Raw genomic sequence first — 23,717 nt, 5'->3', positions numbered from 1 at the left:
ACCGTTGGTCAGAGAGGCTTCCTTCCAATTTGAATCGGCCCTTCTAGGTTTATTTACATATGTAGGGGAGTAGTGACTTGTTTCATGTATGCTCCTTTTTCTTGCTTGAGCCATCTTAAAGGGGGTCATCACTGGCGGTCTGTAAGTTCGCCAGGTAATTTTCTTCCCATGACGAGACTTGACCTACCCGAGGGCTAGATTCTACAACCTGTGAGAGCTTGGAAGATGAAACTGGTCGGGTTCGTAAATCTGTGGTGCATCTTTTTTTTTTTTTTTTTTTAGAGTTAAGTGATGGTCCAGTGCGGTTGAGGGTGCTGAGAGAGTTTGAGCTTGAGTTGGGGGTGAGTGGCATGGTTTGTAGAACAGATTTTGCAGTAGCCCCACAATGAGGTTCTCGTTCTCCAGTAATTCAACATCAGACAATTCCATGGAAGGCGGGTTTTCCCGCTCCCTTGTCCCCTTCTTGTGGGCTTCTGCTCTTCTTTGACAACATATGAGATATTGCTCCTTTAGGGGCCCCAAGGTCCACAGAGGATCATCTAGCCGGCACAGTTCTGGGTACCCGTTCTATCTGGATCACCCCTTCAGTCCTGTGAGGGGGAATCTACTATGTCTGCTGGTTCCATTCTGGTGCTCCTGGGGATGCCCAGTTTTCCGCTCCCGAACTTGCTTTATCTATAGAGGCAAGCAGTGTCCACCTTTCTGTTTCAACAATCTGAGGGGGGCATGTAACATCACAGTTTTTGTTATTGACCTGGCCAACCCCTCATTGATTCCCTCGCTGGTAATGCATCCATTCTGAGTGGAGCCTGTTTGCATACCAGTCTCGCTCCCCAGAGCGAGGGCTCTCTGAAAAGGAGAAGGCAAAACAGAGGGGTCAGACAGGGAGGAGGTTTGCAGGAAAGCACACGCTACACCACGGTCACTCATGGGGCAATCCGCCTGGATCTCCACTGTCCAGTCCAGGTTGGAAGCCAACGTGGCCCGCAGCCAGCAATGGCTTGCACCACTTTCCTTCCTCTCCAGGTACTAAGTGATGTAAACAGGCCTGGATCCTGGTTCACTGCCCCACCCCCCCTCCGGCTCTTGTCTCAATGATGATTTAAGCAAAAGGTGCATGGCTCAAAGGTACTGAACCTGCAGTCACCACCTAAAATGAATTTTAATTACTGTATCTACTCCAATATGTAGTGTTAAGTCTTGTTTGTTCAGGCAGTCACTCCACAGGCAGCATAGCAACAAAGCATACAAAGAAATAGAAGACATATATTGGGCACTTATTAGGCCCATACCTCTAGCAGCCCGCCTCAGTTCAATTAGAATGCTGCTTGAGGGCTTCCAAATGCGCCGTCTCAACCCCACTAGGGGACACGTCTAGCATGGGAAGCATCAAAAAGCTTAAACATTTTTAAAACAGCGCCACTGTACCGGTGGGAGTGGGGCTGCAGGTGGAAGTGCTCCAGCGGTAATGAGAGGCAGGTTTCATCCACGGGCCGGCCATATAATATGCTCTTAACTTATTTACACAGACTTTAGACTTCCCAAAGGTCCGCCACTGCCCTCGCCCTCCAAACACAATCGCACGGCTGCACACTGGTGAGTTCTGCGCTGTGTAGGGGATTTTAAAGTCTCCTCCAGCAGACAAGGCACCAGTGAAAAGAGACTGTGACCACCCAACGTTTCTCTTTGCAGCACAAAACACAAATTGGACTTTGTGTTATGATGTAACCAAGACTGGCTCTTCCTTTTCATGCTTCTCATTAGTGTCATGTGAGCGTTGAAGCATGTTAACATGTTAATGAATAGTGTGCATATGGTTTAAGTATTTTTTTTTTTATGTCCATAACATTGAATTTAGTGTTACTGTATCGATCTCTGAATGGTGATGGGCTGAGCCTAACCTGCCAGATTGTAACCATTATTCTACTGTGTGTGTGTGTGTGTGTGTGTGTGTGTGTGTGTGTGTGTGTGTGTACACGCGTACGTACGTGTACACTACATGGTAGTACTTCGTTATAATGGCTGTATTGTTTACAATTAACATGCCATCCCCATGGTCCATAAAATAAAGGTGAAAGTCATGTGAGCTACATGGGCATACGCCAAAGCCAGCTCTGTCCCAGAGGTTGTGTGAGGAGTTGAGAGAGGGCGTCTGTCCTTGCCCCATTAGCCCCTCATGTGCCATGAATGTAAATGGTGTATACACCCTCTATTGTACGATACCCCCAACCCAGTAATTTTTCTGTTCCGTGTTCTCAGTTTTCTAATACAGGACTGTCAGGGCCAGAATCCCATGTGACCGCAGCAAATGGTATACACACGCAGAAAAACGGAACTCCTAATACGGACTACCAAACTTCCCCACAACCAGATGGTGCCCAGAACACCAAAAACCTCACAAACTCAACACTGTCAAAAGAAAAAAGAAATTCCCCCTGCAAGCAGAGAAACAATCTGAGACTGCAAACAATATCGTGCTGGAAGGAGGTTTGGGCTTGAAGTTCATTTTTAAGCCGTTCACCTGTTTAACTGAGAAACTGCGGAAAAGACAGCACAGATTGGCCCTTAGTCACGTGAGCACTGGAAGGGTGGTGAGGGGAGTTAGGATCAGGAAGAGTGCAGTCTGAGCCGAATGAATGAATGAATTAATGAATGAATGAATGAATGAATGAATGAATGAATGAATGGCAGTTTGTGGTTTTTAGTGGCGAGGCCAGGAGGTGTGGCGGTGGACCGAGAGATCAGGCAGAGCTTCATTGTAAGAGCAGAGTCCTGAAGAGTTAGTGGTAGAGTTGGGGCAAAGTGCAGGTGAGAGATTTGTCACAGTGGTGCCAGTTGCGTGTAGTGTTAGAACGGGGGAGCAAAAGGTGCATGAGGGAGACTGAAGTGGAATTAGTGAGTGAAAGGGAACAAGGGTGTGGAGAGTGCAACCCAGTAGTGGGAGTAGCAAGGGTGAAGTGAAACCGGAAGGGGGCGGGGATAGCTGGAAGAAAAAGCCATGAGGGTGTGGCATGGATGGGGCGCAGGCGGTGGACTGGGTGAGGAGATGGTGTGGGCATCAGAGGGTGAAGGGTAGAGAGAGGAGGGGGAACACAACTGGAGGGTGAGAGAAGAGGGTGTTTAAAGTAGAGCAGAAGGTGAAGTGGAGAGAATAGTGCGGTCAGTGTTGAGGAGTGAAAGGGAGCCAATTGATTGTGAGACTGAACCAGAGCATCTGATATTGTTGCTTTTTCCCATCAAGTGGCACATAAGTCACCCAGAGTCTGTTTAGGGGGGTTTATTCTCTGTGGCCCAGGGCAATCTCGCTCGCTCTCTTGCTCTCTTTTGGCCCTTCTTCTTATTCCAGACATCCATAACTTCTGGTTAGTGTTACTGAATGTTGACCCCTAATGTCTTCGATCTGTGTTGTATTCTCAGCAAACAACAAAATCTGTGTAGACTGCTTTAAGAGGATGCGGTAGTCATTTTATTTATTACATATTTTTGATTGTCACATGATTAGTCCATAAATTGATACAATCAATCAAATACTTAACTGTATATATATATATAGGTGAGAAAAAACCACAACATGCATCAATTCATATTTTAAAAGCTACACTCATTCCTAAAATCCTAAAACTACTGAAAATTCTATGTGCTATCATCCACATCTTTCACTTCTTCAAAACAGTATCTTGTTCCAACTCTACGTGTCCATCATTAGATAGATAGCTAAGTCACCTTGCTTCTACCAATTTACTATGTGTCTATATATACCTCCATATTAGTCCGCCATGTTTTGTTCTCCTACACCTTGACGTTTGTCCTTGGAACTTCCTCAGGGGCTGCTGTTTGATACCCCACCTCACATACAGACTGTCTAACAATCCACCTCAACTGTGGAACTGTCTATCCTGCGAGGAGCCTTACAATCTTGTACAGGTAATCCTTTCAGGCAACACATTTAGATGACCAACATTTTGCAATCCTCTGGAATAGGGGTCTGTTAAATCACCCTACATATTAATAACATAGAAAATAGCTTTTCATGACTCTTCACTTGACGGTGCTCCCATCTCTTCTCAACTCTGCAGAGAAAATAAGTGTAACCTCTCCTGCACCTACACAGGATCCTCCTGACCCAGAGGATACGGATGAGGAGGAGGACCCTGACACACCCTCGTCAGCCAAGGGCTTCCTGAACGTCTTGCAGGGCTGGCGGAGTATCTGGGCCTACCTCAATCCGAGGTCAAGCAACCGGCAGAGGGGGTGCTTGCTGAGGTCCTCACGTGGCGCCCCTCTGCCAAAATGGGAATTCCACTGAAGACCAATGTAGTCTCCCTGGCCAAAAATGTTTGGCTCAAGCCCCACTCTGTCCAGCCGGTCAATCGACTCCTGGATGCAAAGTACAGGCAGATGGAAGGGGATACACTTATGCTATCGGCCCATCCTCAGCCGCACTCCTCGGTGATCGCTGCGGCATCACTATACTCCAAGCCTCAGTTGTCCTCAGCCTCCTCCTCAGCGATGCTGCTAGGCAAGGAGAAGAAACGATCTTGGAGGCGTACGGGAAGAAGCTGTATTCCAACATGTCCTTGCATCTTCGTCAGGCCAACGCCGATGCCATGCTGTCTGCCGCTAACCAAAGGTTATGACGGGAAATTGCAGATTTTCTCTCGAATCTCCCTATGCAGAGTCCACCGCGTTTCAAGACGGGACTGGCTGAAGCCAAGCTGATGGCACAGGACCTCATGGAATCCACTGTGGCCCATATTGACGCACCTGGACGTGCCATCTGTATCGCCACGGACATGAGAAGGACAGGCTGACTCTGCAACGAAATTCAACCCAGACGTCCAGGAACGCATATTAGACCTGCCATTCGAGGGTGGAGGGGGCCCTCTTCGACTCCACCACAGACAAGGAGCTGGACAAAAAGAAAAACGGCTCACTAGCGGCCAAGTCTTTATCCATCTTGACAAAGACCATGCCCAAATCATACACCCAGTCACAGCAGCGCTCCGACAAGGGGCGTGCATACGGAGGGTTCCGCGGCTTCCAGGAACGGAGATCTAGGCAGCCGGACCACTCGCCGACTCCAAATCGGCGCAAGCAACAAAAAGAAGGTGAGGGGGAAAGGGCTTTTTCCAGTACCCCTCCACTGCGACAGCCTCATAGGGAAAGAAGGCATGACACGCCCCACCGGTTTCATGTGTCTCCAGTGGGGGGCAGGCCTGCTCTCCATGCACATTTCTGGCGCCAGAATTTCATAGACCCCTGGATCCTCTCTGTAGTATCCACGGGGTACCGCCTTCCCATCCTAGCATCTCCTCCTTCCTCCCCTCCACTCTCTCAAGTTGGGACAGCAACTCTTCTGGCGGAGATCCGGTCACTCGTAGAGAGCCAGGCCGTGTAGGAAGTGCCAGCGAGGCTTGGGCTTTTACTCCAGGATTTTTGCCATTCAGAAAAAGAACCAGGCGGGCCTGAGAGTTGTGCTGGACCTTTCCACCCTCAACCTCTCCTTACCTCTACAAAAATTCAAGATGGTTACGCCAGCTTTTATAGCGGAGACATTGAGCAGGGGAGACTGGATGTACTCCCTGGATATGAAGGACGCGTACCTACACGCCCCGATTTGACAGCCCCATCGTTCTTTCCCACGGTTCAGTATCATGAGCTACCATTTCCAATACAAGGTCCTTCCTTTTGGCCTCAACTCGCCCCCCAAGGTCTTTACCAGGCTCATGAATATTGTGGCTGCCCTCCTCCGAGAGCAGGGCCTCCACATCTACCCATACCTCGACGACTGGCTCGTTAGGGCTATATCTCCGGAAGCAGTTCACCACTCTTCCGATGCCCTTATGAACACACTGCACGATCTGGGCTTTTCACTCAATCTCAAGAAGTTGCAGCTGCAGCCCACGCAGACTCTAACATTCTTGGGTCTCATCTGGGACACATGCTCAGTGAAGGTGTTTCTGTCGGAGGACAAGATCTCGGTCATCAAGAGGGCCACCTCCCATTTCCTCAGCAGAGAGGTGACGTCGGCATGGTGGTACCAACATCTCCTGGGTCTCTTGGCGGCAGTCCTACTAGCCGTCCCACACACAAGACTGAGGATGAGGAGGATTCAGCTGCACTTTGCGGCCTCATGGAACCAGGAGCAGGGGCTCCCAATCTGAGATGATCAGCGTTCCTCCGTCTCTCTACCAGGACCTCACATGGTGGTCCATGGACCGCAACCTACGGACGGGCAAGCCCTTCCGGCCTCCCACCCGGCAGGTCACCATCACCACGGACTCCTCGCTCGAGGGCTGGGGAGCCACCCTGGACGATTTCTCGGTCCAGAGCACCTGGACTAGACAGAAGCAGGAGTACCACATCAATTGGTTGGAGCTGAACGCCATCTGGCTAGCGCTCTGGGCATTCCTTCCACTTCTCAGGGTCAAGGTTGTCCTCATCCAGACAGACCACTCTACCAGCATGTACTAAGTCAACAAGCAGGGAGACACAAGATCCCCTCCCCTGTGCAGACTGGCAATCCGCATTTGGGAGTGGGCCTGGGAAAACCACATCTACCTCACGCAGTCCACCTTCTAGGGGAATTCAACCTGGAGGCTGACAGGCTCAGCAGGTTGGGAGTGGATAATTATGAGTGGCAGCTAAACAATCTTGTTATTCAGGAGATCTTCAACAGATGGGGTCTCCCCCAGGTGGATCTCTTTGCCTCCTGGGACAACAGGAAGTGCCAACAGTTTGCCTCCTGGCAGGGCCAGGGCCCCAGCTCCCTGGGCAACACATTTCAGATTCAGTGGAACGGCATGGCAGCATACGCCTTCCTGCCCACATTGCTCATACACAGGGTGATATGCAAGATCCAAGGAGTCTCACCAGCTCAGCGGCTTTCTGATGGCTCCATGGTGGCCAGCCAGGCCATGGTTCTCGGAACTTCTCAGCCTCTCAGAAAGACCTCCCATTCGCCTTCCGACAGGCCCAGCACATCTTCTGGCCCAGCAGAGGGGCAGGGTCATCCACCCTGCACCACAGAAACTAGCCTTCACACTGTGGTTCCTGAGCAGGTCACGATGGGACACCTCCGCCTGTCCCAGGCTAATCTAGAGATCATACAGGGCGCTAGAAGTAAAGCTACCAGGGCCCAGTATAAGAGCAGGTGGACCAGGTTCTGCCATTAGGCAGACTCTAGGATATCAACCCCCTTGCATGTACATTGGACGATGTGCTCTCCTTCTCAGCACACCTTGCCCACTCGGGCGTGCAGGTGGGCACTTGCTGCACTTACTTGGCAGCCATTGCGGCCTACAGGAACTCAGAGGAGGAGGTCTTCACTTCTTCCAACCCCATTGTCAAGAAGCATCTGACTGGTCTCGCCAGACTCTACCTGCCCATCAAGAGGCCACACCCCGTCTGGGTGGAGACGTGGTGCACAAACCATTTGAGCCAATGGTGTCCGTGGACATCAGGCTAGTCACCATTAAGACGGCCTTGCTAGTCGGCCTCACACCGGCTTGCAGGATAAGCGAAATCCAGGTGCTGGTCGCCTCAGAGCCCTAAACTCGTTTCACAGAGATAAAGTAGTCCTGCGGACACACCCAGCCCTACTGTTTGGATGCCAGTTCTAGATTAGACGTGGCTTTCGAACAGGAGGTTCTTAGAAACCGGTTTGCTTAAGGAGGGTCTCCTCTCTACCCTGGGGCTACACTCAGTTGTAATCGCCCATGCAGTATGGAGGAAAGGGGACGGGACGTAAGTGTAATTATTAGTTTCTCACCGTAATGACGAACGAGTCCTGTTTCCTCCATATGTCCCACCATCCTCCCCCCTAATAAAACAGGTGTCATTAGGCAATGTTAATCTATTGTCGACGCGTCTATGGGGACTGAGGTTTGGCGCCGGAGGGCAGAGTCAGGGCAGCGCATTCTCCCAGGGCCGCAACCCCGCGCACCTCTAAATTTAAAGGGGAAGAAGGTTTTTTCTGGTGAAAAAGGTTCCGTCTCCTGTCCCTTGGAAGGGACACCCCTGCAGTATGAAGGAAAGGGAACCAAGAGTATGTTAGTCGCTACAATTTTTCGCCTCCCTGAATGCATGATTGCAGTAGCAGCCTGCACAGGAATATGGACCTAAAAACAATGTCATTTGGTTTTAAAATAGGTTTTCACAGTGAAAGAGAATTAATTATTAGGTAATCTGCTTGAGCCATTATTTTACACAGCATGCCACTTTATACTCCCCTCCCATTTATTATTACCCTCAAATTGCACCTTCTAAGGGACAACGGTCCTTACCCAGGCACCCATGTTTCTGGATCATCAACATCTAATTGGTTTATTGAAATGATATTGACACAAAGCTGAACCTGGTGGTGCTGGGGGAGCAGTGGGAAAGGTGCTGCGCTTCCTTGCGCTTTTTTCTGTCACACAAAGTTTGAGCTGGGAAGACTTTGGAAAGCTGATACTGCTTCAGAGCCGAAAAAAGTCAGGCCTTCTTCCTGTTCCGAGCTGGCTGTGTGCAAGTCACTGGACATGGCCCATAAAATTAAGACAGTCCCGCAAAATGCGGGATGGTTTGCCATCCTACAGACACTACCAACCCTGTTCCCCAACCTTGTTTTTTTTTTTTTGCAGTTTATTTGTTCATGGTTCAATTACAAAAAAAATTGTAGAACCTTTACAAAATATAAAAAAGTGATCATACAAATTTCATTACAATCACATTTACATAAATATCGAATTTACATGTCTCCTACTTTCCATCTGAGATACTTCCGCTAATTCACATAAAATAATAAAAACAGGAGAAAACAATAAAATGTCAGTTCCTTACAATTGTGAGCACTCCATTTCAACATTTATCAGTGCCCTTTATATATAAAACACCTCCCTCAAATAAAAATTCAACCCGTTTTTTTTGGTAAAGAACATTTTTTTTTTACCTATACGAAAACCAAAACAAAATATATAATTAAAAAAAATAGTTTGATCCTTTTGTTTCCGGTACTTTTGTGTCGATCCTTTGACCATTCGACCCTTTGACAGTCGATGCTTTAACTGGACGGCGCAGTTTTGGCCGGATTAGGAGTCAGATTATGAACTTTCGCAAATTCCTCGAAGTAATAATTTTGATTGCAGCCCTGCCGGTGTGAGATCAAAAATATCATCTGCAAAGGCTATCCATTTCAAGCGGATACTCCCAACTTAAACAGAAAACAGATTCATATTATCCCAGTTTTTATCTAAATCAGACGGGTATAAATGAAAAAGGGTAGCCGCAAGGTTACAGCCCTGTTTCAAACCAATCGCCTTTCTAATCAGATTGGTAGTACCTCCTTCCGCTGAAATTCTTATTTTATATGATGTATTCGTGTGTAATTTAATAAGCCAGTACAATAAGACAGTTGGGATTCCCAAATTCATCATTTTCATCCACAAGAGATTACGAACAACATTGTCAAAGGCTGAACTCATATCAATCATAGCAATATAGACTGGATTGGCATTCTTTTCTTTTGTACCTGCAATAACATGTGCCATAATAACCGTATTCAAAGTGGTACTCGTGTTCTTCCTGAAACCTGTTTGGTATTTTGAGTATAAACCCTTCAATTCAATGAATTTCTCAAGATCATGTAGGAGCAGAATAGCAAACAATTTCGCATCTGTATTGATTAAAGAAATAGGTCAATAGTTCTGGGGTAGGGACGGGTCGCTCCTTTTGAATATTGGAACAATATTCGCTGTTAGCCAGGATGGTGGAATATACCCAGAATTGATGATAGTTTCAAATTTAGTTTTTATGATTACTGCCCAAACAGCAGGATCCGCTTTGTAAAGACCTGGGGGAAACCCATCGGGCCCTGCTGCTTTAGAATACGATAACCGAGAGATTGCCCATATGATATCACTAAGGTTCCACTTCAACCGGGAGATATTGCTATAGCACAGAAACACACCAGGTACATACCTGAATTTCTGAGGTAGTTGATATTTGGCCATTATGTAATCTTGCTATATTTGATCTGCTATACAGTTGGGCATGGCCAGCGCAACACATTTGTTGTCTGCTTTTAAGGTACGCCAAATTACACGGGTGTCATGCGACGTGATGGCTCGCAATAATGCACAATTCTCCCTATTATACCTCAAAATATGGGCGTGCCTTAGATTCTGCTTATACACATACAAAATTTGGTTTTGCAATGCCCTGAAACACTCACTTGCAAGATTACTTTTCTTGAGTTGTCTCAATGCCTTATTTTTATCACTTTTCAGCAATTTACATGTGTAATCACAGGGATGTGAGTGTTTCACACTGCTTTGTTTTTTGCAGAACAACATCAGCGCTGAGTTACCCATTTCCGAATACTGAGTTAATGACATTTGAAAGTTACCACCTTCCTGTCCAATCCTCCCCATTTGTTGCGATATTTGCCTTACAAACTGGTTACACAGTCCTTAACTCCACCTAATAGAATGTTGGGGACGATTTATTTCCACCCGTGCAAGTGCTAGATTTGTTTTAAGCAATTGACATTCTAATTTCAAATGAGTGGAGATTTGCGCATAAAAACTTATCAATATCTGACCTATTTCTGATGGAGCCATGTGAGTAAGAAGGTTGCGAGAGACAAATATGAAATCTATCATCGAGTTCTTTAAGCCTTGGAACTTTTGATTTCATGTCATTTGTCACTAATAAATCCATATCCCAATCAGTTAGAAGTTCCCTAAATTTAGCTCCTCTAGTACGTGCTAAAGTTGCTGGATTAGTTGTACCTATCTCATTCACATTCCTGCAATCACAATTGAAATCCCCACCAACAATTATTTCGAAAGCTTGATACTTGCTAGATATAATTTCTAAGCACATATCAAGTTCTTCGAGCATGTCATCGATTGTTATGTTGGCAGGATTCCAATACAAAGACAACGAGTAGTGAAGAGTATTTAATTGAGGGTATATTAAGAAAAATCCCCAATAAGCTTGCAGATTCCCAGATCTGTTTTGATTGAACTGTAAGGGAAGTTTTAACTGCTGTAGCTAGTCCCCCGGATGGCCGACCCTGAGAGGATCTCCTTGCAGGAGAACAAAACGTAGAATAGCCAGGTATTATAAATGGTTCAATTTTCATGTATTCCTGCAATATAATTATCATTGGCCGATCATTAAAAGTTAATTCCGAATACCATTTCATTAAATTTGCATGGCCACAGGAATTCCAAGAAATGATTTTTAGTTCAGCATAATTAGATAGCTATGTTACAGGGAGCTTTAGACGATAGAATAGCAGAGAACATTGGTTCCAGCCAAGGGAGACCTTTAGCATTGACTACTATTTTCAATAGCTCTTGAATTGCACAATCAACACCACCTTCAGATTTCTGACCGGGTCCACCCAATGTCAAGGTCTTCTCAACATACGTGCTTGAGAATGCTAAAAAAAATCAGTAGCATTCGCCTCCGATTCAAAGGTAGAATGCACGAGGCCTTCATTTTTTATTTCCTCGCAGCTGAACCAGATGAATTTCATTATAGCCTCAGAACTAAGGTAACAAACCGCCCTAAAATATTTGTTCTTGCCATGGAGACCCTAATGATATCCTCTGATTTAACCATTCTAAGTTGTGGTATTCTTGAAAATAAGGATAAAATAAATGATTGGTTAATGCGTCTATCCGCCAAGGCAACCGCATCACCCTCCAATCCAATGATATACTGTCTTTTAGCGTCAACTTGTTGTGGCTTGGATGAATTTGAATTAATGGTTCTTTGAAATGATGTTTTCGAAGAAGCAGTTACTACTGCGTGGGCTTGTTGTGTTGGCAGTGCACTAGTAATGCTATCTGTGTCAAGAACACCCTCATAGAGTGTTTTTCTCAAAGATTCTAAGAGTTCATGGTTGCTGTTTGATAGGTCTTTATTACTGATTATTTCTGGTAACAACTTACTTAACGGCGGACCATGTATTGATATACAATTGGAAACAGATGTAATTATCATGGGGTCAGCATTGGTCATTCTTAAGACGGATTTCTGAACTCTGTCCTGGTGGCGCACAAGTTCAGAAGGCCAACCTAATTACTTGGAACAGGGTAACCTCTGGACGAGCCAGACCAATCAAGGTAGCGATCGCGGTGGTCAAGACTAGGTCTCAAGAGGGGTGAGGGTGACTGAAAGCCCGCAATGAGCACACAAAGCAAGATCACTTACAAACTACTCCAAACAGTTGTTATTTTAAAAATATATACACATTTATTCCAAGGCCTTTAAAACAATGACCGTAGCGAGAAAATCACAATATAACGATAGTAAACCAACACATACCATATCAACACAATATATATACAAATACGACAGTCTCCAGCGTTAGATGCACGAAATGGGTAGTCCACCTACAAGGGAAGGAAGACGGGCAGTGCGAAATAATGCTTAGACCCAGTTCGCCTTCAGAGGCACCTAACTAGATGGAAGTCCGAGCCCTGCGAAGAGTGGAGCCTTGTGCTCAAAAGTACCTGCACACGCTGGTGCCAACGGGCAAAAGGAGAAGCTCTTCGAGGGAAATCAGGCAGTTCAGTTTAGAGCACAAAAGAAGAACAAGTTCCGCGACTCAAGCGCAGCCTCCACAGTGGGCAGAAGCAGAGCGCGAGTACGGCAAAGGGTGCTGTTTGACACAGCGGGGAAAAGCAATGGGCTCCTGCAGGAGGGCGACCAGATCCTAGCTATGCTACTCACCGGTCCCCGATGCAAGCAGACCCAGGCTTCTCCGTGTCCGTTTCAGTAGCTGGCAGGTTCAGAAGAGCAGGGAACGCCTCGTCGTCGTGTTGAGTAAAAAGACGTCCCAATCGAAGAAACCCGCACAGTTTGTTACCACAGCAGGGCAACGGAGCGGCCGTGTGTATCTGAGCCAAATGTACACTACTCACTTCAGACTTGGGAACGCCAAGTGTACGAAGCGTGTGAGAGTGACATGGACTCGAAATACTACACAACCTGGCGGCGGTTACAGAGCAAGACTCCCGTGTAAGCTGGTCAGTCAGCTGGATGGCCCAGAGACGCTTCCGAAGGCTTACTGGCAGGAGATGGTGAAGATGCTGAGAATAGCTGTTCCCGCTATTCCAAGGGTCGAAGTACCAGTACAGGCCTTCTGGTTCGATCAAAGGTGAAAAGGGTTTCACAAGGCGACAGCAGTGCAGAGGAGAAGTCCTTCAGCGGGTCACCAGCGATTCCTCGGTCCAGCCTCTTGGTTGCAGGATACTTGGCTCCTGTATTCCTTCGTTCGTGAGAACTCAGGAGATCGACATGGTAGTGGTGTTTCCAGCCCCCTCTTATCCACGGTTCCCTTCGCGCCAAAACGGAGGGGACCCAATGGGAGATCCGCTCATCAACACTCACACCATTCGTGGACCAATCACGGACCACGGTGGTCCCAGGCATTCACACCACCCTAGACTCTCTGGCACCCAGGATGTGAATTGGGACCAGACATCGCAGCCCATATCCTGGAGGCACACAAAAGACATGTAGAAGCCCGCGAAAGCATCCATGTTTCGCGGGAAAGTACATGCCCAAATAAGGAAGGCCCCGGGTCGGCTCGACCTGGGGAAGGTGAAGGGAGCAAGACGGTCAGCGGACAGGACAAAGGAGCCTCGTGGTCTGGCCATTTTGGGAGCCAGGCCACCATTTTGGGTTAAGCGCGAGAAACGCGCTTAGAACGCCAAAAGGAGCTCAAAACACAAGAGACGATCGCTACCACCATTCCCGTCCCTGAATCACTTGCACCGATCAGATACAATCCTAAACGAGTATCTAGGGCCTGTAGAAGGCTAGAGACCCAAGAGAGCTGTAACTTAGCTTACAGTGCCCTCTTGTGTCATGTTGCACGAAAGCCGCAACATGATAAAAGAAACTACGGGAAACAGCGTTCCCCGGTACTGACTGTCTTAAGGGCATGTCAGTTTCCCCGTAAGAAAGGAGCGAAAGCCCAGAGGAGTGCGGCAGAAGGCTGCACTTCTCTGGCAAAGTCAAGAACAAGGTGAAAAACAATAGCAAAAAGTTTAGGGGTTGCCACATGGAAGGAAAATTACCTACAATTACGAAATCTTTCCTAACAGTCATCTTATTGGATTTGGGACTTCCCATGGATACCATAATAGGAACATCGGCCAAATTTATTTTTTTGCACATACCATTTACCACAACCAAAGTTTTGTTATTACTCGATACACTTTCATTGGTTGCAATTGTTTTTGACCTCAGGCCCTTAAGGCATACTTCACTATATGATTTTCTTGTCGGTATATTTAAAGCAACACTACTTTGGGAATCAAGCTCGCCCTTATCTCTTTTAGTCGTGCATCTTCTACCTAATATCGGAAAGTAATTGTTCAAATTGGGTTTCACAACTGGAATTACAGCAGGTTCAATTACGATCGTTTCATTTTCCATTGCCTGTGTTTCGTGGACCTCTAGGGGCAATCTGGGTAGTTTAGATTTGACTTCTAATTTGCGATTAATCGCCTTCCCAGATTCCAATGTTTTATTAGGTATTGATTTGGTAGATTTAGTTACTGCATTCTTGGGATGGACATCAAAGTTCGGTAGAGAAGTAAATATAGGTACCCCTGGACTAACTTACTCCAAAATTAGTGAATTAGTTTTAGGAGCAGGTGTGAGTGCCTCTTGGCTCTCTTGACAATTGTTGTAGGTCTATATGCTCTTCATCTGAGATTTCTAAAACAGATGCTGGATTTGAATATTTTTCAACATTATTATTCTTATTTAACAAAGCTTATTTTCTTCTCTTCATCGGGACACCTGTGGGAACGCAGGACGGTAGGCCATGTGTTGTTGAGGGCGTGTTTCGATGGGTGAGCTGAGTGAAATGTGTGGAAAATGTTTTTTTTCCCACATTTCGGACTTTGCGGGTGTGTCTGGGTAATAAAATCTGGGGCGATTTGCCCAAATCGTACCTCTGTGGATTCCCACGCGTGTCCTCTTTTCGGAAATGCATGGGGTTCCCTGTTTTCCTTGGTGGCTTGGACACCCGAGGCCCATATCTGTATGGTGTGCCGGTCGGCAGAGAGTCTGAAATTCCGGTCTGAAAATAGACTTGGGGGTTACTTGTGTTTTAGGCTTTCCCCTTGGCGCCCAGGTAGGTGCACCCACACATGTGAGGTACCGTTTTCATCGGGACACCTGTGGGAACGCGGGACGGTAGGCCATGTGGTGCTGGGGGCATGTTTCGAAGGGTGACATAGCAGTCCCAGTTCGTGGAAGGCTCAGAAAAGCCCAGAGCGGCGTGTGACAGCGTTGTACAGCTGAGCATGAGCTTTATGTACCACAACTTTCAGCCCAGATATCGGCCTTCCAGTCCTGGCTTCCAATTTACCCTTCCACGACCTGATGTGCTCTCAAGGCTGGCTCTCAAAACCGAACAAAACACAGGCATGTGTTTGCTACAAAAAGCAATACCCACCAAATAAGTATGCCCTGGTACGTGTTGAGATAAAAAGGTGAACTCCTTTAAGTCTGTGATGTTCAATAACCTATCAAGTGTGTTGGATAAGAACTCTGTGGACATGCATGCTGTAGGAATTATCCTGTGATATCCCCTCCTGTAATGTCCCTTTCCATTGCCCATTGCCTTGAACCCTATCATTTCCAACATTAGCTTCGGGCTTGATCATTAAATATTACCACCATTGACAGCAAAACCCAGCGAGAAGGCCGAACTGTCTCTAGAGTCAGACCCCCAAACACAAACTTTCCCAAAAAAAAAGGAAAAATTAAGCATTTGTCCCTAAAGTTAATGTTTGTGCAACTCTGCCCACTCTAGGATCCGCCTCCATGACACACCCACCTGGAGCCTTCTGTCATTATTGCCCATGGGGCCCGTTGCCTTAAATCTGCCACTGTGTTTATCAAGTGGCTTTGCACAGCAGCACATGTGCAGTGCGTTTGCTAGCAGGAGCAGCACAACTATACGCATTAACAGCCACCTTTTACGCTGAGCGCGGTTATATTGTGCTAAAAATTGCTCAGCCCCCAAAGGGTATTTTTATTTCCGGGACTTGATAGAAACGTGTTGTGGGTCCCGACGACAAAGGAGCCATTGGTGTCGTGTGTGTGCAGCTGCGGATCCGGAGCAATGTGTGTCAGAAGCCGCCCTCGTTGCAAGGTCCTAGTACAGAGGTCCATTCAGTGCCGCCTCTGACGGGGTTTGTTTACAGCTGCTCAAAGGCCATCGTCAGGATTCTGTCATTCGTGGGGGCCGTGGATGTCTCCGGCTGTGCGTTGATGAATATATTGTCAGCATAATTAAGGAAGAAAATCCCCCACAAAGGCAGCGATGATGCGCATGGTCACGTGACGCCCTAATTGCATGTGATTGTGGAGAATAGACGTTCGGTGATTAGCGAACACATGCCTGTGTTTTGTTCTGTTTTGAGAGCCAGCCTTGAGAGCACATCAGGTCGTGGAAGGGTAAATTGGAAGCCAGGACTGGAAGGCCGATATCCGGGCTGAAAGTTGTGGTACATAAAGCTCGCGCTCAGCTGTACAACGCTGTCACACGCCGCTCTGGGCTTTTCTGAGCCTTCCACGAACTGGGACTGCTATTTTGAAGGACTCTGGTTGTTGCAGCATAGGCTGCAGCTCTGCCTGGCTCAAACGACGCTGCACAGGAGAGCTGGGGCTGTGTTGCCCCCTCCATCTCCCAGAGGATCTTCACTTCGCAATGGCAGTTGGTGATGGTGAGTAACAACTGATGGGTTTGTTTGGTGCAGGGCTCATTAACATTTTGTGTTATATGGCATCCCTTTTGTGTACTCTTAGCTGAGGCCGGAAGCTTACTTCAAACGTTGATAAATGCATCCATTATCTGTGACAGGAGCTTACAGGCATTATTGCATCGTTGTCTCCCTTGGCGTGTTGGTTGCAACCCGAAATGACAGTATTCACCTTGCACGTAAATGTACTTGAGAGCAAGACCATTTCTGAACTTGCTGCATTTATGCAAATGACAGCGTCGAGGTTTGGGGTCTGATGTTTGAAAGGATGCCTTTTCCTCTTGGTTTAGGGGGTTGGAAAATGCCTTTCTGTATAGTCGTTGAACAAAATAAACGGACGGAAGACGCTGCAATACCGTGTTCTTATGTAGTGTGCTGGTTGCAGCTGGTCTAAGAGCAGCTAAAAATGGTACATAACGTAAATTCTCTACGCCATCTGTCTGTGCACAACAATGAGAATGTTCAATTTCTTTCTGTTTGATTCTGCTAATTATAGCCTCTTTGACCTTCATGTGTTGAGTACGTTGTTTGGGGCCTTGCAAAATCGGTAAAGATTTGTTTACGATGTGTACATGTAACTGTACACCCCGTTTTACGGTTCTTATGCGCTTTAATATGACGGGTTTCTCTACTGCACCCCGTCCCCGCGGTAAAATGTGTACCTCTTTTATAAAGCGCTCAATTCCCTTTAGTTAGTCGTAATGATGTGTTGCTATTGGCCATTTCTTGAAAATAAGTACATTTACCTATAACAAATGTTTTTTTGTAGTTGGTATCTGTGCTTTAGCTTAGGTAATTGGATTCATGTTTTAAAGGAATATACACATGTCCCTTGAAAAAACAGCTTCTTGGTACTACTTCAAATCTATCCTAGCCCTTCTGCTCACAACTCTTCAATATTCATGAGGCGAGTTGACGGTCTGGTCCGTCTTCGCTCCGAAGGGACAGATGTCAAACTCCCATCTCCCCCAGAGCTAGCATTAGGCGTGCGTTGACCGAGGAAATAATGCTTTGATTGAAAGGAAGGTAATGGCGAGGGGTAGGGGGCAGTTGGCCCCGTTAACAGTTCAACATCTTTGCCTAGATAATGTTTCCGGAAAGGTTTGTTATGGACCTGATGCTACCATCCTGATTTGTTAAAAATGTGCCAACACAGATTTTAAAATTATTTCTTTAGACATTGTGCCGTATAATCTAAATAAGTACATATTCTGTTGCGTGCTGCGTTATTGTATACATTTGTTTTGTGTGACATGTTAGTTGAAGGTGTTTCCTCATTGTGGTTTAACATAGTATGAAAAATATCTGGTTGCCTAAATAATAAAAAATATTGTTTCAAGTAAATAATGGATTCATAAAATTGAATTTGAATACTTTAGCCTTATAGATAGAGGGGGAGGGGTCATTATCACGAGGTAGTGATTCGCCACTGAGTAATGGCCCGAGGGAGGCAAAACTGAGGCACGTAAGTTGGGTACGGGTCATTATCCCATGCGATAATTACCCCTCCTGAGGTTTATAAGGCTATTGGCACATAGTGCGCGGTACAAATGTCCTTTAACTTTAACTATCACCACCCGAGTGGTCCACTGGCAGCTTTGAAACAGGGGGGGGGGAAGGTGAGTTAGTCGGAGGAGGCTGGAAAAGTGCAAGAGTGCAGTGATGTGCTTTTGACAGCCTCAGCCCGGTAGGTCCGTCGTCTGGGCCTGGGGTGTATGCGGCCAGCAGTCCTCGTGTACTGATGTTATGTTACTTTGCATTTATATAGTGCCTTATGTACCATTGGTATGGTCTGAAGGCGCTGGTAGGTTGAACGCCCTTGGGAACCGAAGTTCAAGTCAGTAGAGAGAGTCAAAGGTGCGTGAGCACCGGATATGTGTGCAGCTGGTGTGGCATTCGTGAAATAGCTGCTTCTTAGCGGTAGGTGTGGTGGTTGTAAGGTCACTAGTATGTGTTCGTTCTGGCAGGATTTATTCAGACCGATTGTAGCTGCGTTGGGCCTGAGGAGAACGCCTGGCTGGGGGGTGTGTAACCAGCAGTGTTTAGTGAAGTGTGATGGGGAGTTTGAGGCAGATGTTGGTATGAGAACAGCTATACCGAATGGTGTCATAGTATCGCTGTGTTCTATTTGAGTGGTGGTGTAAAGAAGAGAGTAAGCGTGGAGATGTGAATATGGTGGTTTACTGTAGGTGCTTGAGATCGCGCCCACTCCAATAGTTCATGAACTTCATCCGTTCCATGTACTCCGACTGTTCCGTGCATTACGACCGTTTCAAGCACTCAGACCGTTCCTTTCAAAGCTCTTTCAAATGTTCCACCTTTCCATGCACTCCAACCCGTTCCATGCACTCCAACCCGTTCCATGCACTCCAACCCGTTCCATGCACTCCAACCCGTTCCATGCACTCCAACCCGTTCCATGCACTCCAACCCGTTCCATGCACTCCAACCCGTTCCATGCACTCCAACCCGTTCCATGCACTCCAACCCGTTCCATGCACTCCAACCCGTTCCATGCACTCCAACCCGTTCCATGCACTCCAACCCGTTCCATGCACTCCAACCCGTTCCATGCACTCCAACCCGTTCCATGCACTCCAACCCGTTCCATGCACTCCAACCCGTTCCATGCACTCCAACCCGTTCCATGCACTCCAACCCGTTCCATGCACTCCAACCCGTTCCATGCACTCCAACCCGTTCCATGCACTCGCATCCGTTCCATGTCCTTCAACCATTTTATGCACTCCACCATTTTATGCACTACTCCTTTCATTCGTTCTACCCACGTTATCCTTTCTCCATGCATCATCCATACACATGCGTCATCTTCACACTGCTCATTTAATTTGTTCTACCCATGTTATCCTTACTCGAAGCATCATCTATCCACATATGTCATCTTCACACGTTCCATTCACTCAACTAATTGCACCTATTTCACTCGTTCCATGCACTTCATTAGTTCCGCCCACTTGGCCAGTTCCAAGCACATCATCCGTTCATTCACCTACTTCATCCGTTCTACCATTTCACCCGTTCCACACACTTCACCCATTCTACATCAGTTCACCCGTTCCGTCCACATACTTCACCCGTTCCGTCCACATACTTCACCCGATATAGGGCATCCACTTCACCCGATATAGGGCAGACTTTCTTGACTTTGGCATAGTGACGTTATTGGGGACACTGTCAAATCCTGCTATGCCAGAGTGGTGGTGTTATATACACGTCTAGAATCAACTTTGTACCAAGAGGATATTAGGCACACTGCTAAAATCAACTAAGGCACTCTATTAGGCACACTTCTAACTTCAACTTTGCACAAAGAGAATAATAGGCACACTTCTATATTCAGCTTTGCCGAAAGAGGATAATAAGCAACCAAAACAACTTTGCAATGGGGATGATTTTAGGCAACCAAATTTAAATTTGCACAGTGAGGATATTCAACTAAGGCGCGCTAATGGGCACACTTCTAAGGTAAATCAATGGCCCGTTATCAGGCACACTTCTAAATTCAACCAGGGCACGCTATTAGGCACCCTTCTAAAATTCAGCTTTGCACAGAGAGGATATTAGGCGCACTTCTAAATTCAACCAAGGTGCGCTAATAGATACTCCTAAATTCAACTTTGCACAGAGAGGATATTAGGCAACCCAATTCAACTCTGCACAGAGAAGATATCAGGCACACTTCTAAATTCAACCAGGGCGCGTTATTTGGCACCCTTCTAATATCAGACAAGGCACGTTATTAGGCACACTACTAAATTTAACTTTGTACTGAGAGGATATTATGCATAGTTCTAAATTCAACCAAGGCATGCTGATAGGCACACTTCTAAATTCAACTTTGCAAAGAGAGGGTATTAGGCACACTTCAAAATTCAACGAGGGCACGCTATTAGGCACACTTCTAAAGTCAACCAGGGCATGTTAATATGCACACTTCTAAATTCAACTTTTCACAGAGAGGATATTAGGCGCACTTCTAAATTCAACTTTGTACTGAGGATATTAGGCACACTTCTAGATTCAGCGATGGCACGCTATTAGGCACACTTCTAAAGTCAACCAGGGCACGTTAATAGGCACATTTCTAGAGTTAACCAGTGCATGTTAGTAAGCACACTTCTAAATTCAACTTTGCACAGGGAGGATATTGGGCGCACTTCTAAATTCAACCAAGGCGCGTTAATCGGCACACTACTAAAGTCAACCAAGGCATGTTTATAGGCATATTTCTATCCAGATGCGGTGCAAGCTAAAGTTCAGTTTCCTACATGTGTGGCACTAGCTAAATTGGCAAGTAAGTTAATATGCATCACAAGGCTACATTTACAATCCATTTATAGTGGTCACAAGTCTTCCTAAGTATGTATTGTTTAAGACTTTGGTAGTCAACGTTTTGAAAGGTAAGGTAGAGTGACAGGGGCTTTCTGGGATAGAGTAATTGCTCTACACCCCACCCATGTCACTCTCACTGTTTTGATGGTGTCTGCTGGCTTCCTTGGCTTCGCCTGCTGACACCTGCAGACACATCTTGGAGCCGCCAATGTCGGAGCCGCCCTTGGCCTTGGGGCCATTAGCCGCAGCGGCTGCCAGGCAGAGGACTGCCTTGGTCGGTTCATTCAAGACCAGACAGTCAGCCAATTACAGGGTGGAGGGAGGTCCGTGAGGCGGGCGGAGGGAGGGGAAGGGGGAAGCAAAGGAGATAGGGAACGGAGCAACACGAGGGGGCCTGGGGGCACATGGGGACATGGCTGCTGGCCACAAGATGGCAAAATGGCGCAGGGGGTCTCTGCAGCTCACCTGGGATCGCCGCGTTGCGTCCAGTCCTCGGGGGGAGGGGAGAGCAGCAACAACACACCACACTCACCTGCTCAAGCCTGGATGGAAATGGCGAGCATGGTTCAGTGTAGGCAGGGAGGCCAATGGATGGGCCAATTACAGTGCAGGGGCAGTCCGGGAGGAATTGGGAGCAGGAAGGAGCACTGGGGTAAACGAGAACACACAAGGGCCTGGGGGCACCCGAAAGGCACCAAAAACACAGATCAAGTCCTGGGGGGTGGGTGGGGAGAGCAGCAAGACGCACACACTCACCTGCTCAAGTCTGGATGGAAATGGCGAGCATGGTTCAGTGATGTGCGAGTCTGTGTGTTTGTTTTGTTGTTGCAGCGTATTGAAGTTTGTGCTGTTAGTTGTGCTGGAGGTTTGTGGTTGTTTGGTTTGGAGTTTGAGAGGTGTATGCAGAGGAGGACATTGTTGGTGGTTTTGGTTAGTTGACATCTCTATCCTGAATTGACCAGTTGGGCTCGCGTAATCTCACCCGATGGGGTGCTTGGGCACCCTGTGCCTCGGAAGGTCCGTGCCCATTTTTCATTCGAGGCCCCTTGAACATATCGCTGCCTCCTCCGCCCGCTCCATCAACAACCTTGGATGTTCCTCACCCCCACCCACATGGCTAGTGCGCCTGCCAGTGTCCATACCTCAGTTGGTGTGGTGATTGGTGGTGTCTCGCCAGTTCCACAACCCAGTGGTACCTAGTTGTAGCTAAACGGGCGGTTGGGGATGGTAAGGATTGGCTGGGGTTGTTGCCTCCGTCTCCATGGGTCTTGCATGTGAACCACTCTGTCCGGCGTCACCCCTCCCGGTGTCCTGAGCGCTTCTCAGTAGGTTCTGGGAGCTCGTCAATGTCCTTTCCCGTTTAGTCATTTTGTGTTACTGTTTCGGTTTTAGTCTCTGGTATTGAAGAGCTAGGTGTTTAGTAATTTTTTGAATTTAAGGTGATCTTTGGTGTTCCTTATTTCTTTTGGCGTGTTCCAGGTTTTTGCGGCTAAGTGGTAGAAGGCAGTTCCTCCAAGTTTTTTCTTGATGTAAGGTTTTAGTTCCAGGCAGATTTCGTTGGTTGACCTGAGGGGTCTCGTTGGCTTGTAGATTATTTTCTTTTGTAGGAATTCTGCTCCTTGTCCGCAGATTGCCCTGTGCGTTATGCACATTGTTTTGAAGGTGATAGTGTATTACTGGGAGCCAGTGTAGTGTTTTTAGGGCAGGGGTAATGTGGTCTCTTCTGGATAGTTTGAGGAGTAGTCTGGCTGCTGTGTTTTGGATCTGTTGTAGCTTCTTCAGTAAGTATTCCGAGGTAGGGCGACGATAGTGAGTGTTTTGTGTGTGAAGGAGAGGAAAGGTAGTATTTTTCTTTCCGTGTGGAGGAGGAAGAAGCATTTCTTGACTGTTGTGTTTATTTGCGGTTCTAAGGTTAGGGTGTGTCCATCAGCTTAGACGGTGATGGTGCGGTTCCCGTTTCCGTTGGCCACGGGATGGTGGTTTCCTTCTCTTGGTCTTTGGATATGATCATGATTTCTGTTTTTCCTGGGTTGATTTTCAGGTTGTTGGCATTCATCCAGTTGAAGATTTTTTTTAGACAGTCGGTTAGGTTTGAATGATCGGCTTGGGTGTCTTTGATTTTGTAGATGATTTGAGTTTTGTCTGCGTAGTTGTAGCATGTGTTGTGTTTCTTGAAGAATCTGATAACTGGGGTTTGGTAGATGTTGAAGTACAGTGGTGATAGTGAGGATCCTTGTGTCACTCCACAGTCGTTAACTCGTGGGGTGGATTTGAAGGCTTTAATCCAAACGGTTTCTGTTCTGTCTGCTAGGAATGATTTAGTCCAGCGTAGCGCTGTGTCTGTTATGCCTATGTCTTCTATATATAGTGATAATGGCAATAATGTAGAGAGAGAGTTGGGCTCTAGAAATGTACACTCCTGTGCTAACTTATTTTAGTCCTACAATCTGGATATACTTGTGCAAGGTCACAGGTGGGTAGAGGTGAACCCGCACCTCTAGCAGGGTATATGTAGACAATCCTGGTCACCTCACAGTTTATTAATTTCAGCGAGTCTTATGTATACATTTACACTCAAGC

General features: G+C 46.9%; 1 protein-coding gene across 28 annotated transcripts in view; it reads left to right on the top strand.

The window, feature by feature from the left end:
* The window catches only part of CLASP2 (cytoplasmic linker associated protein 2), a 2,478,243-nt gene that overhangs the window by 511,492 nt on the left and 1,943,034 nt on the right, over positions 1-23,717 (top strand). Inside the window, exon 1 of one of the 28 annotated variants that reach the window (XM_069613178.1) lies at positions 16,211-16,748. The exons of the other annotated variants lie outside the window; for them this stretch is intronic. Within the exon in view, the coding sequence (XP_069469279.1) occupies positions 16,733-16,748 (16 nt within the window). The 5' untranslated portion in view covers positions 16,211-16,732. Of the gene's footprint in view, positions 1-16,210; positions 16,749-23,717 lie in introns of those variants that run through there. 28 annotated transcript variants of the gene reach the window in all.

This window comes from Ambystoma mexicanum, chromosome 5p, assembly GCF_040938575.1.
Source record: "Ambystoma mexicanum isolate Mex_15411 chromosome 5p, UKY_AmexF1_1, whole genome shotgun sequence".
Lineage (NCBI taxonomy): Eukaryota > Metazoa > Chordata > Amphibia > Caudata > Ambystomatidae > Ambystoma > Ambystoma mexicanum.
The sequence above is the reverse complement of the archived record's forward strand: the minus strand, read 5'-3'. Positions and strand labels throughout refer to the sequence as shown.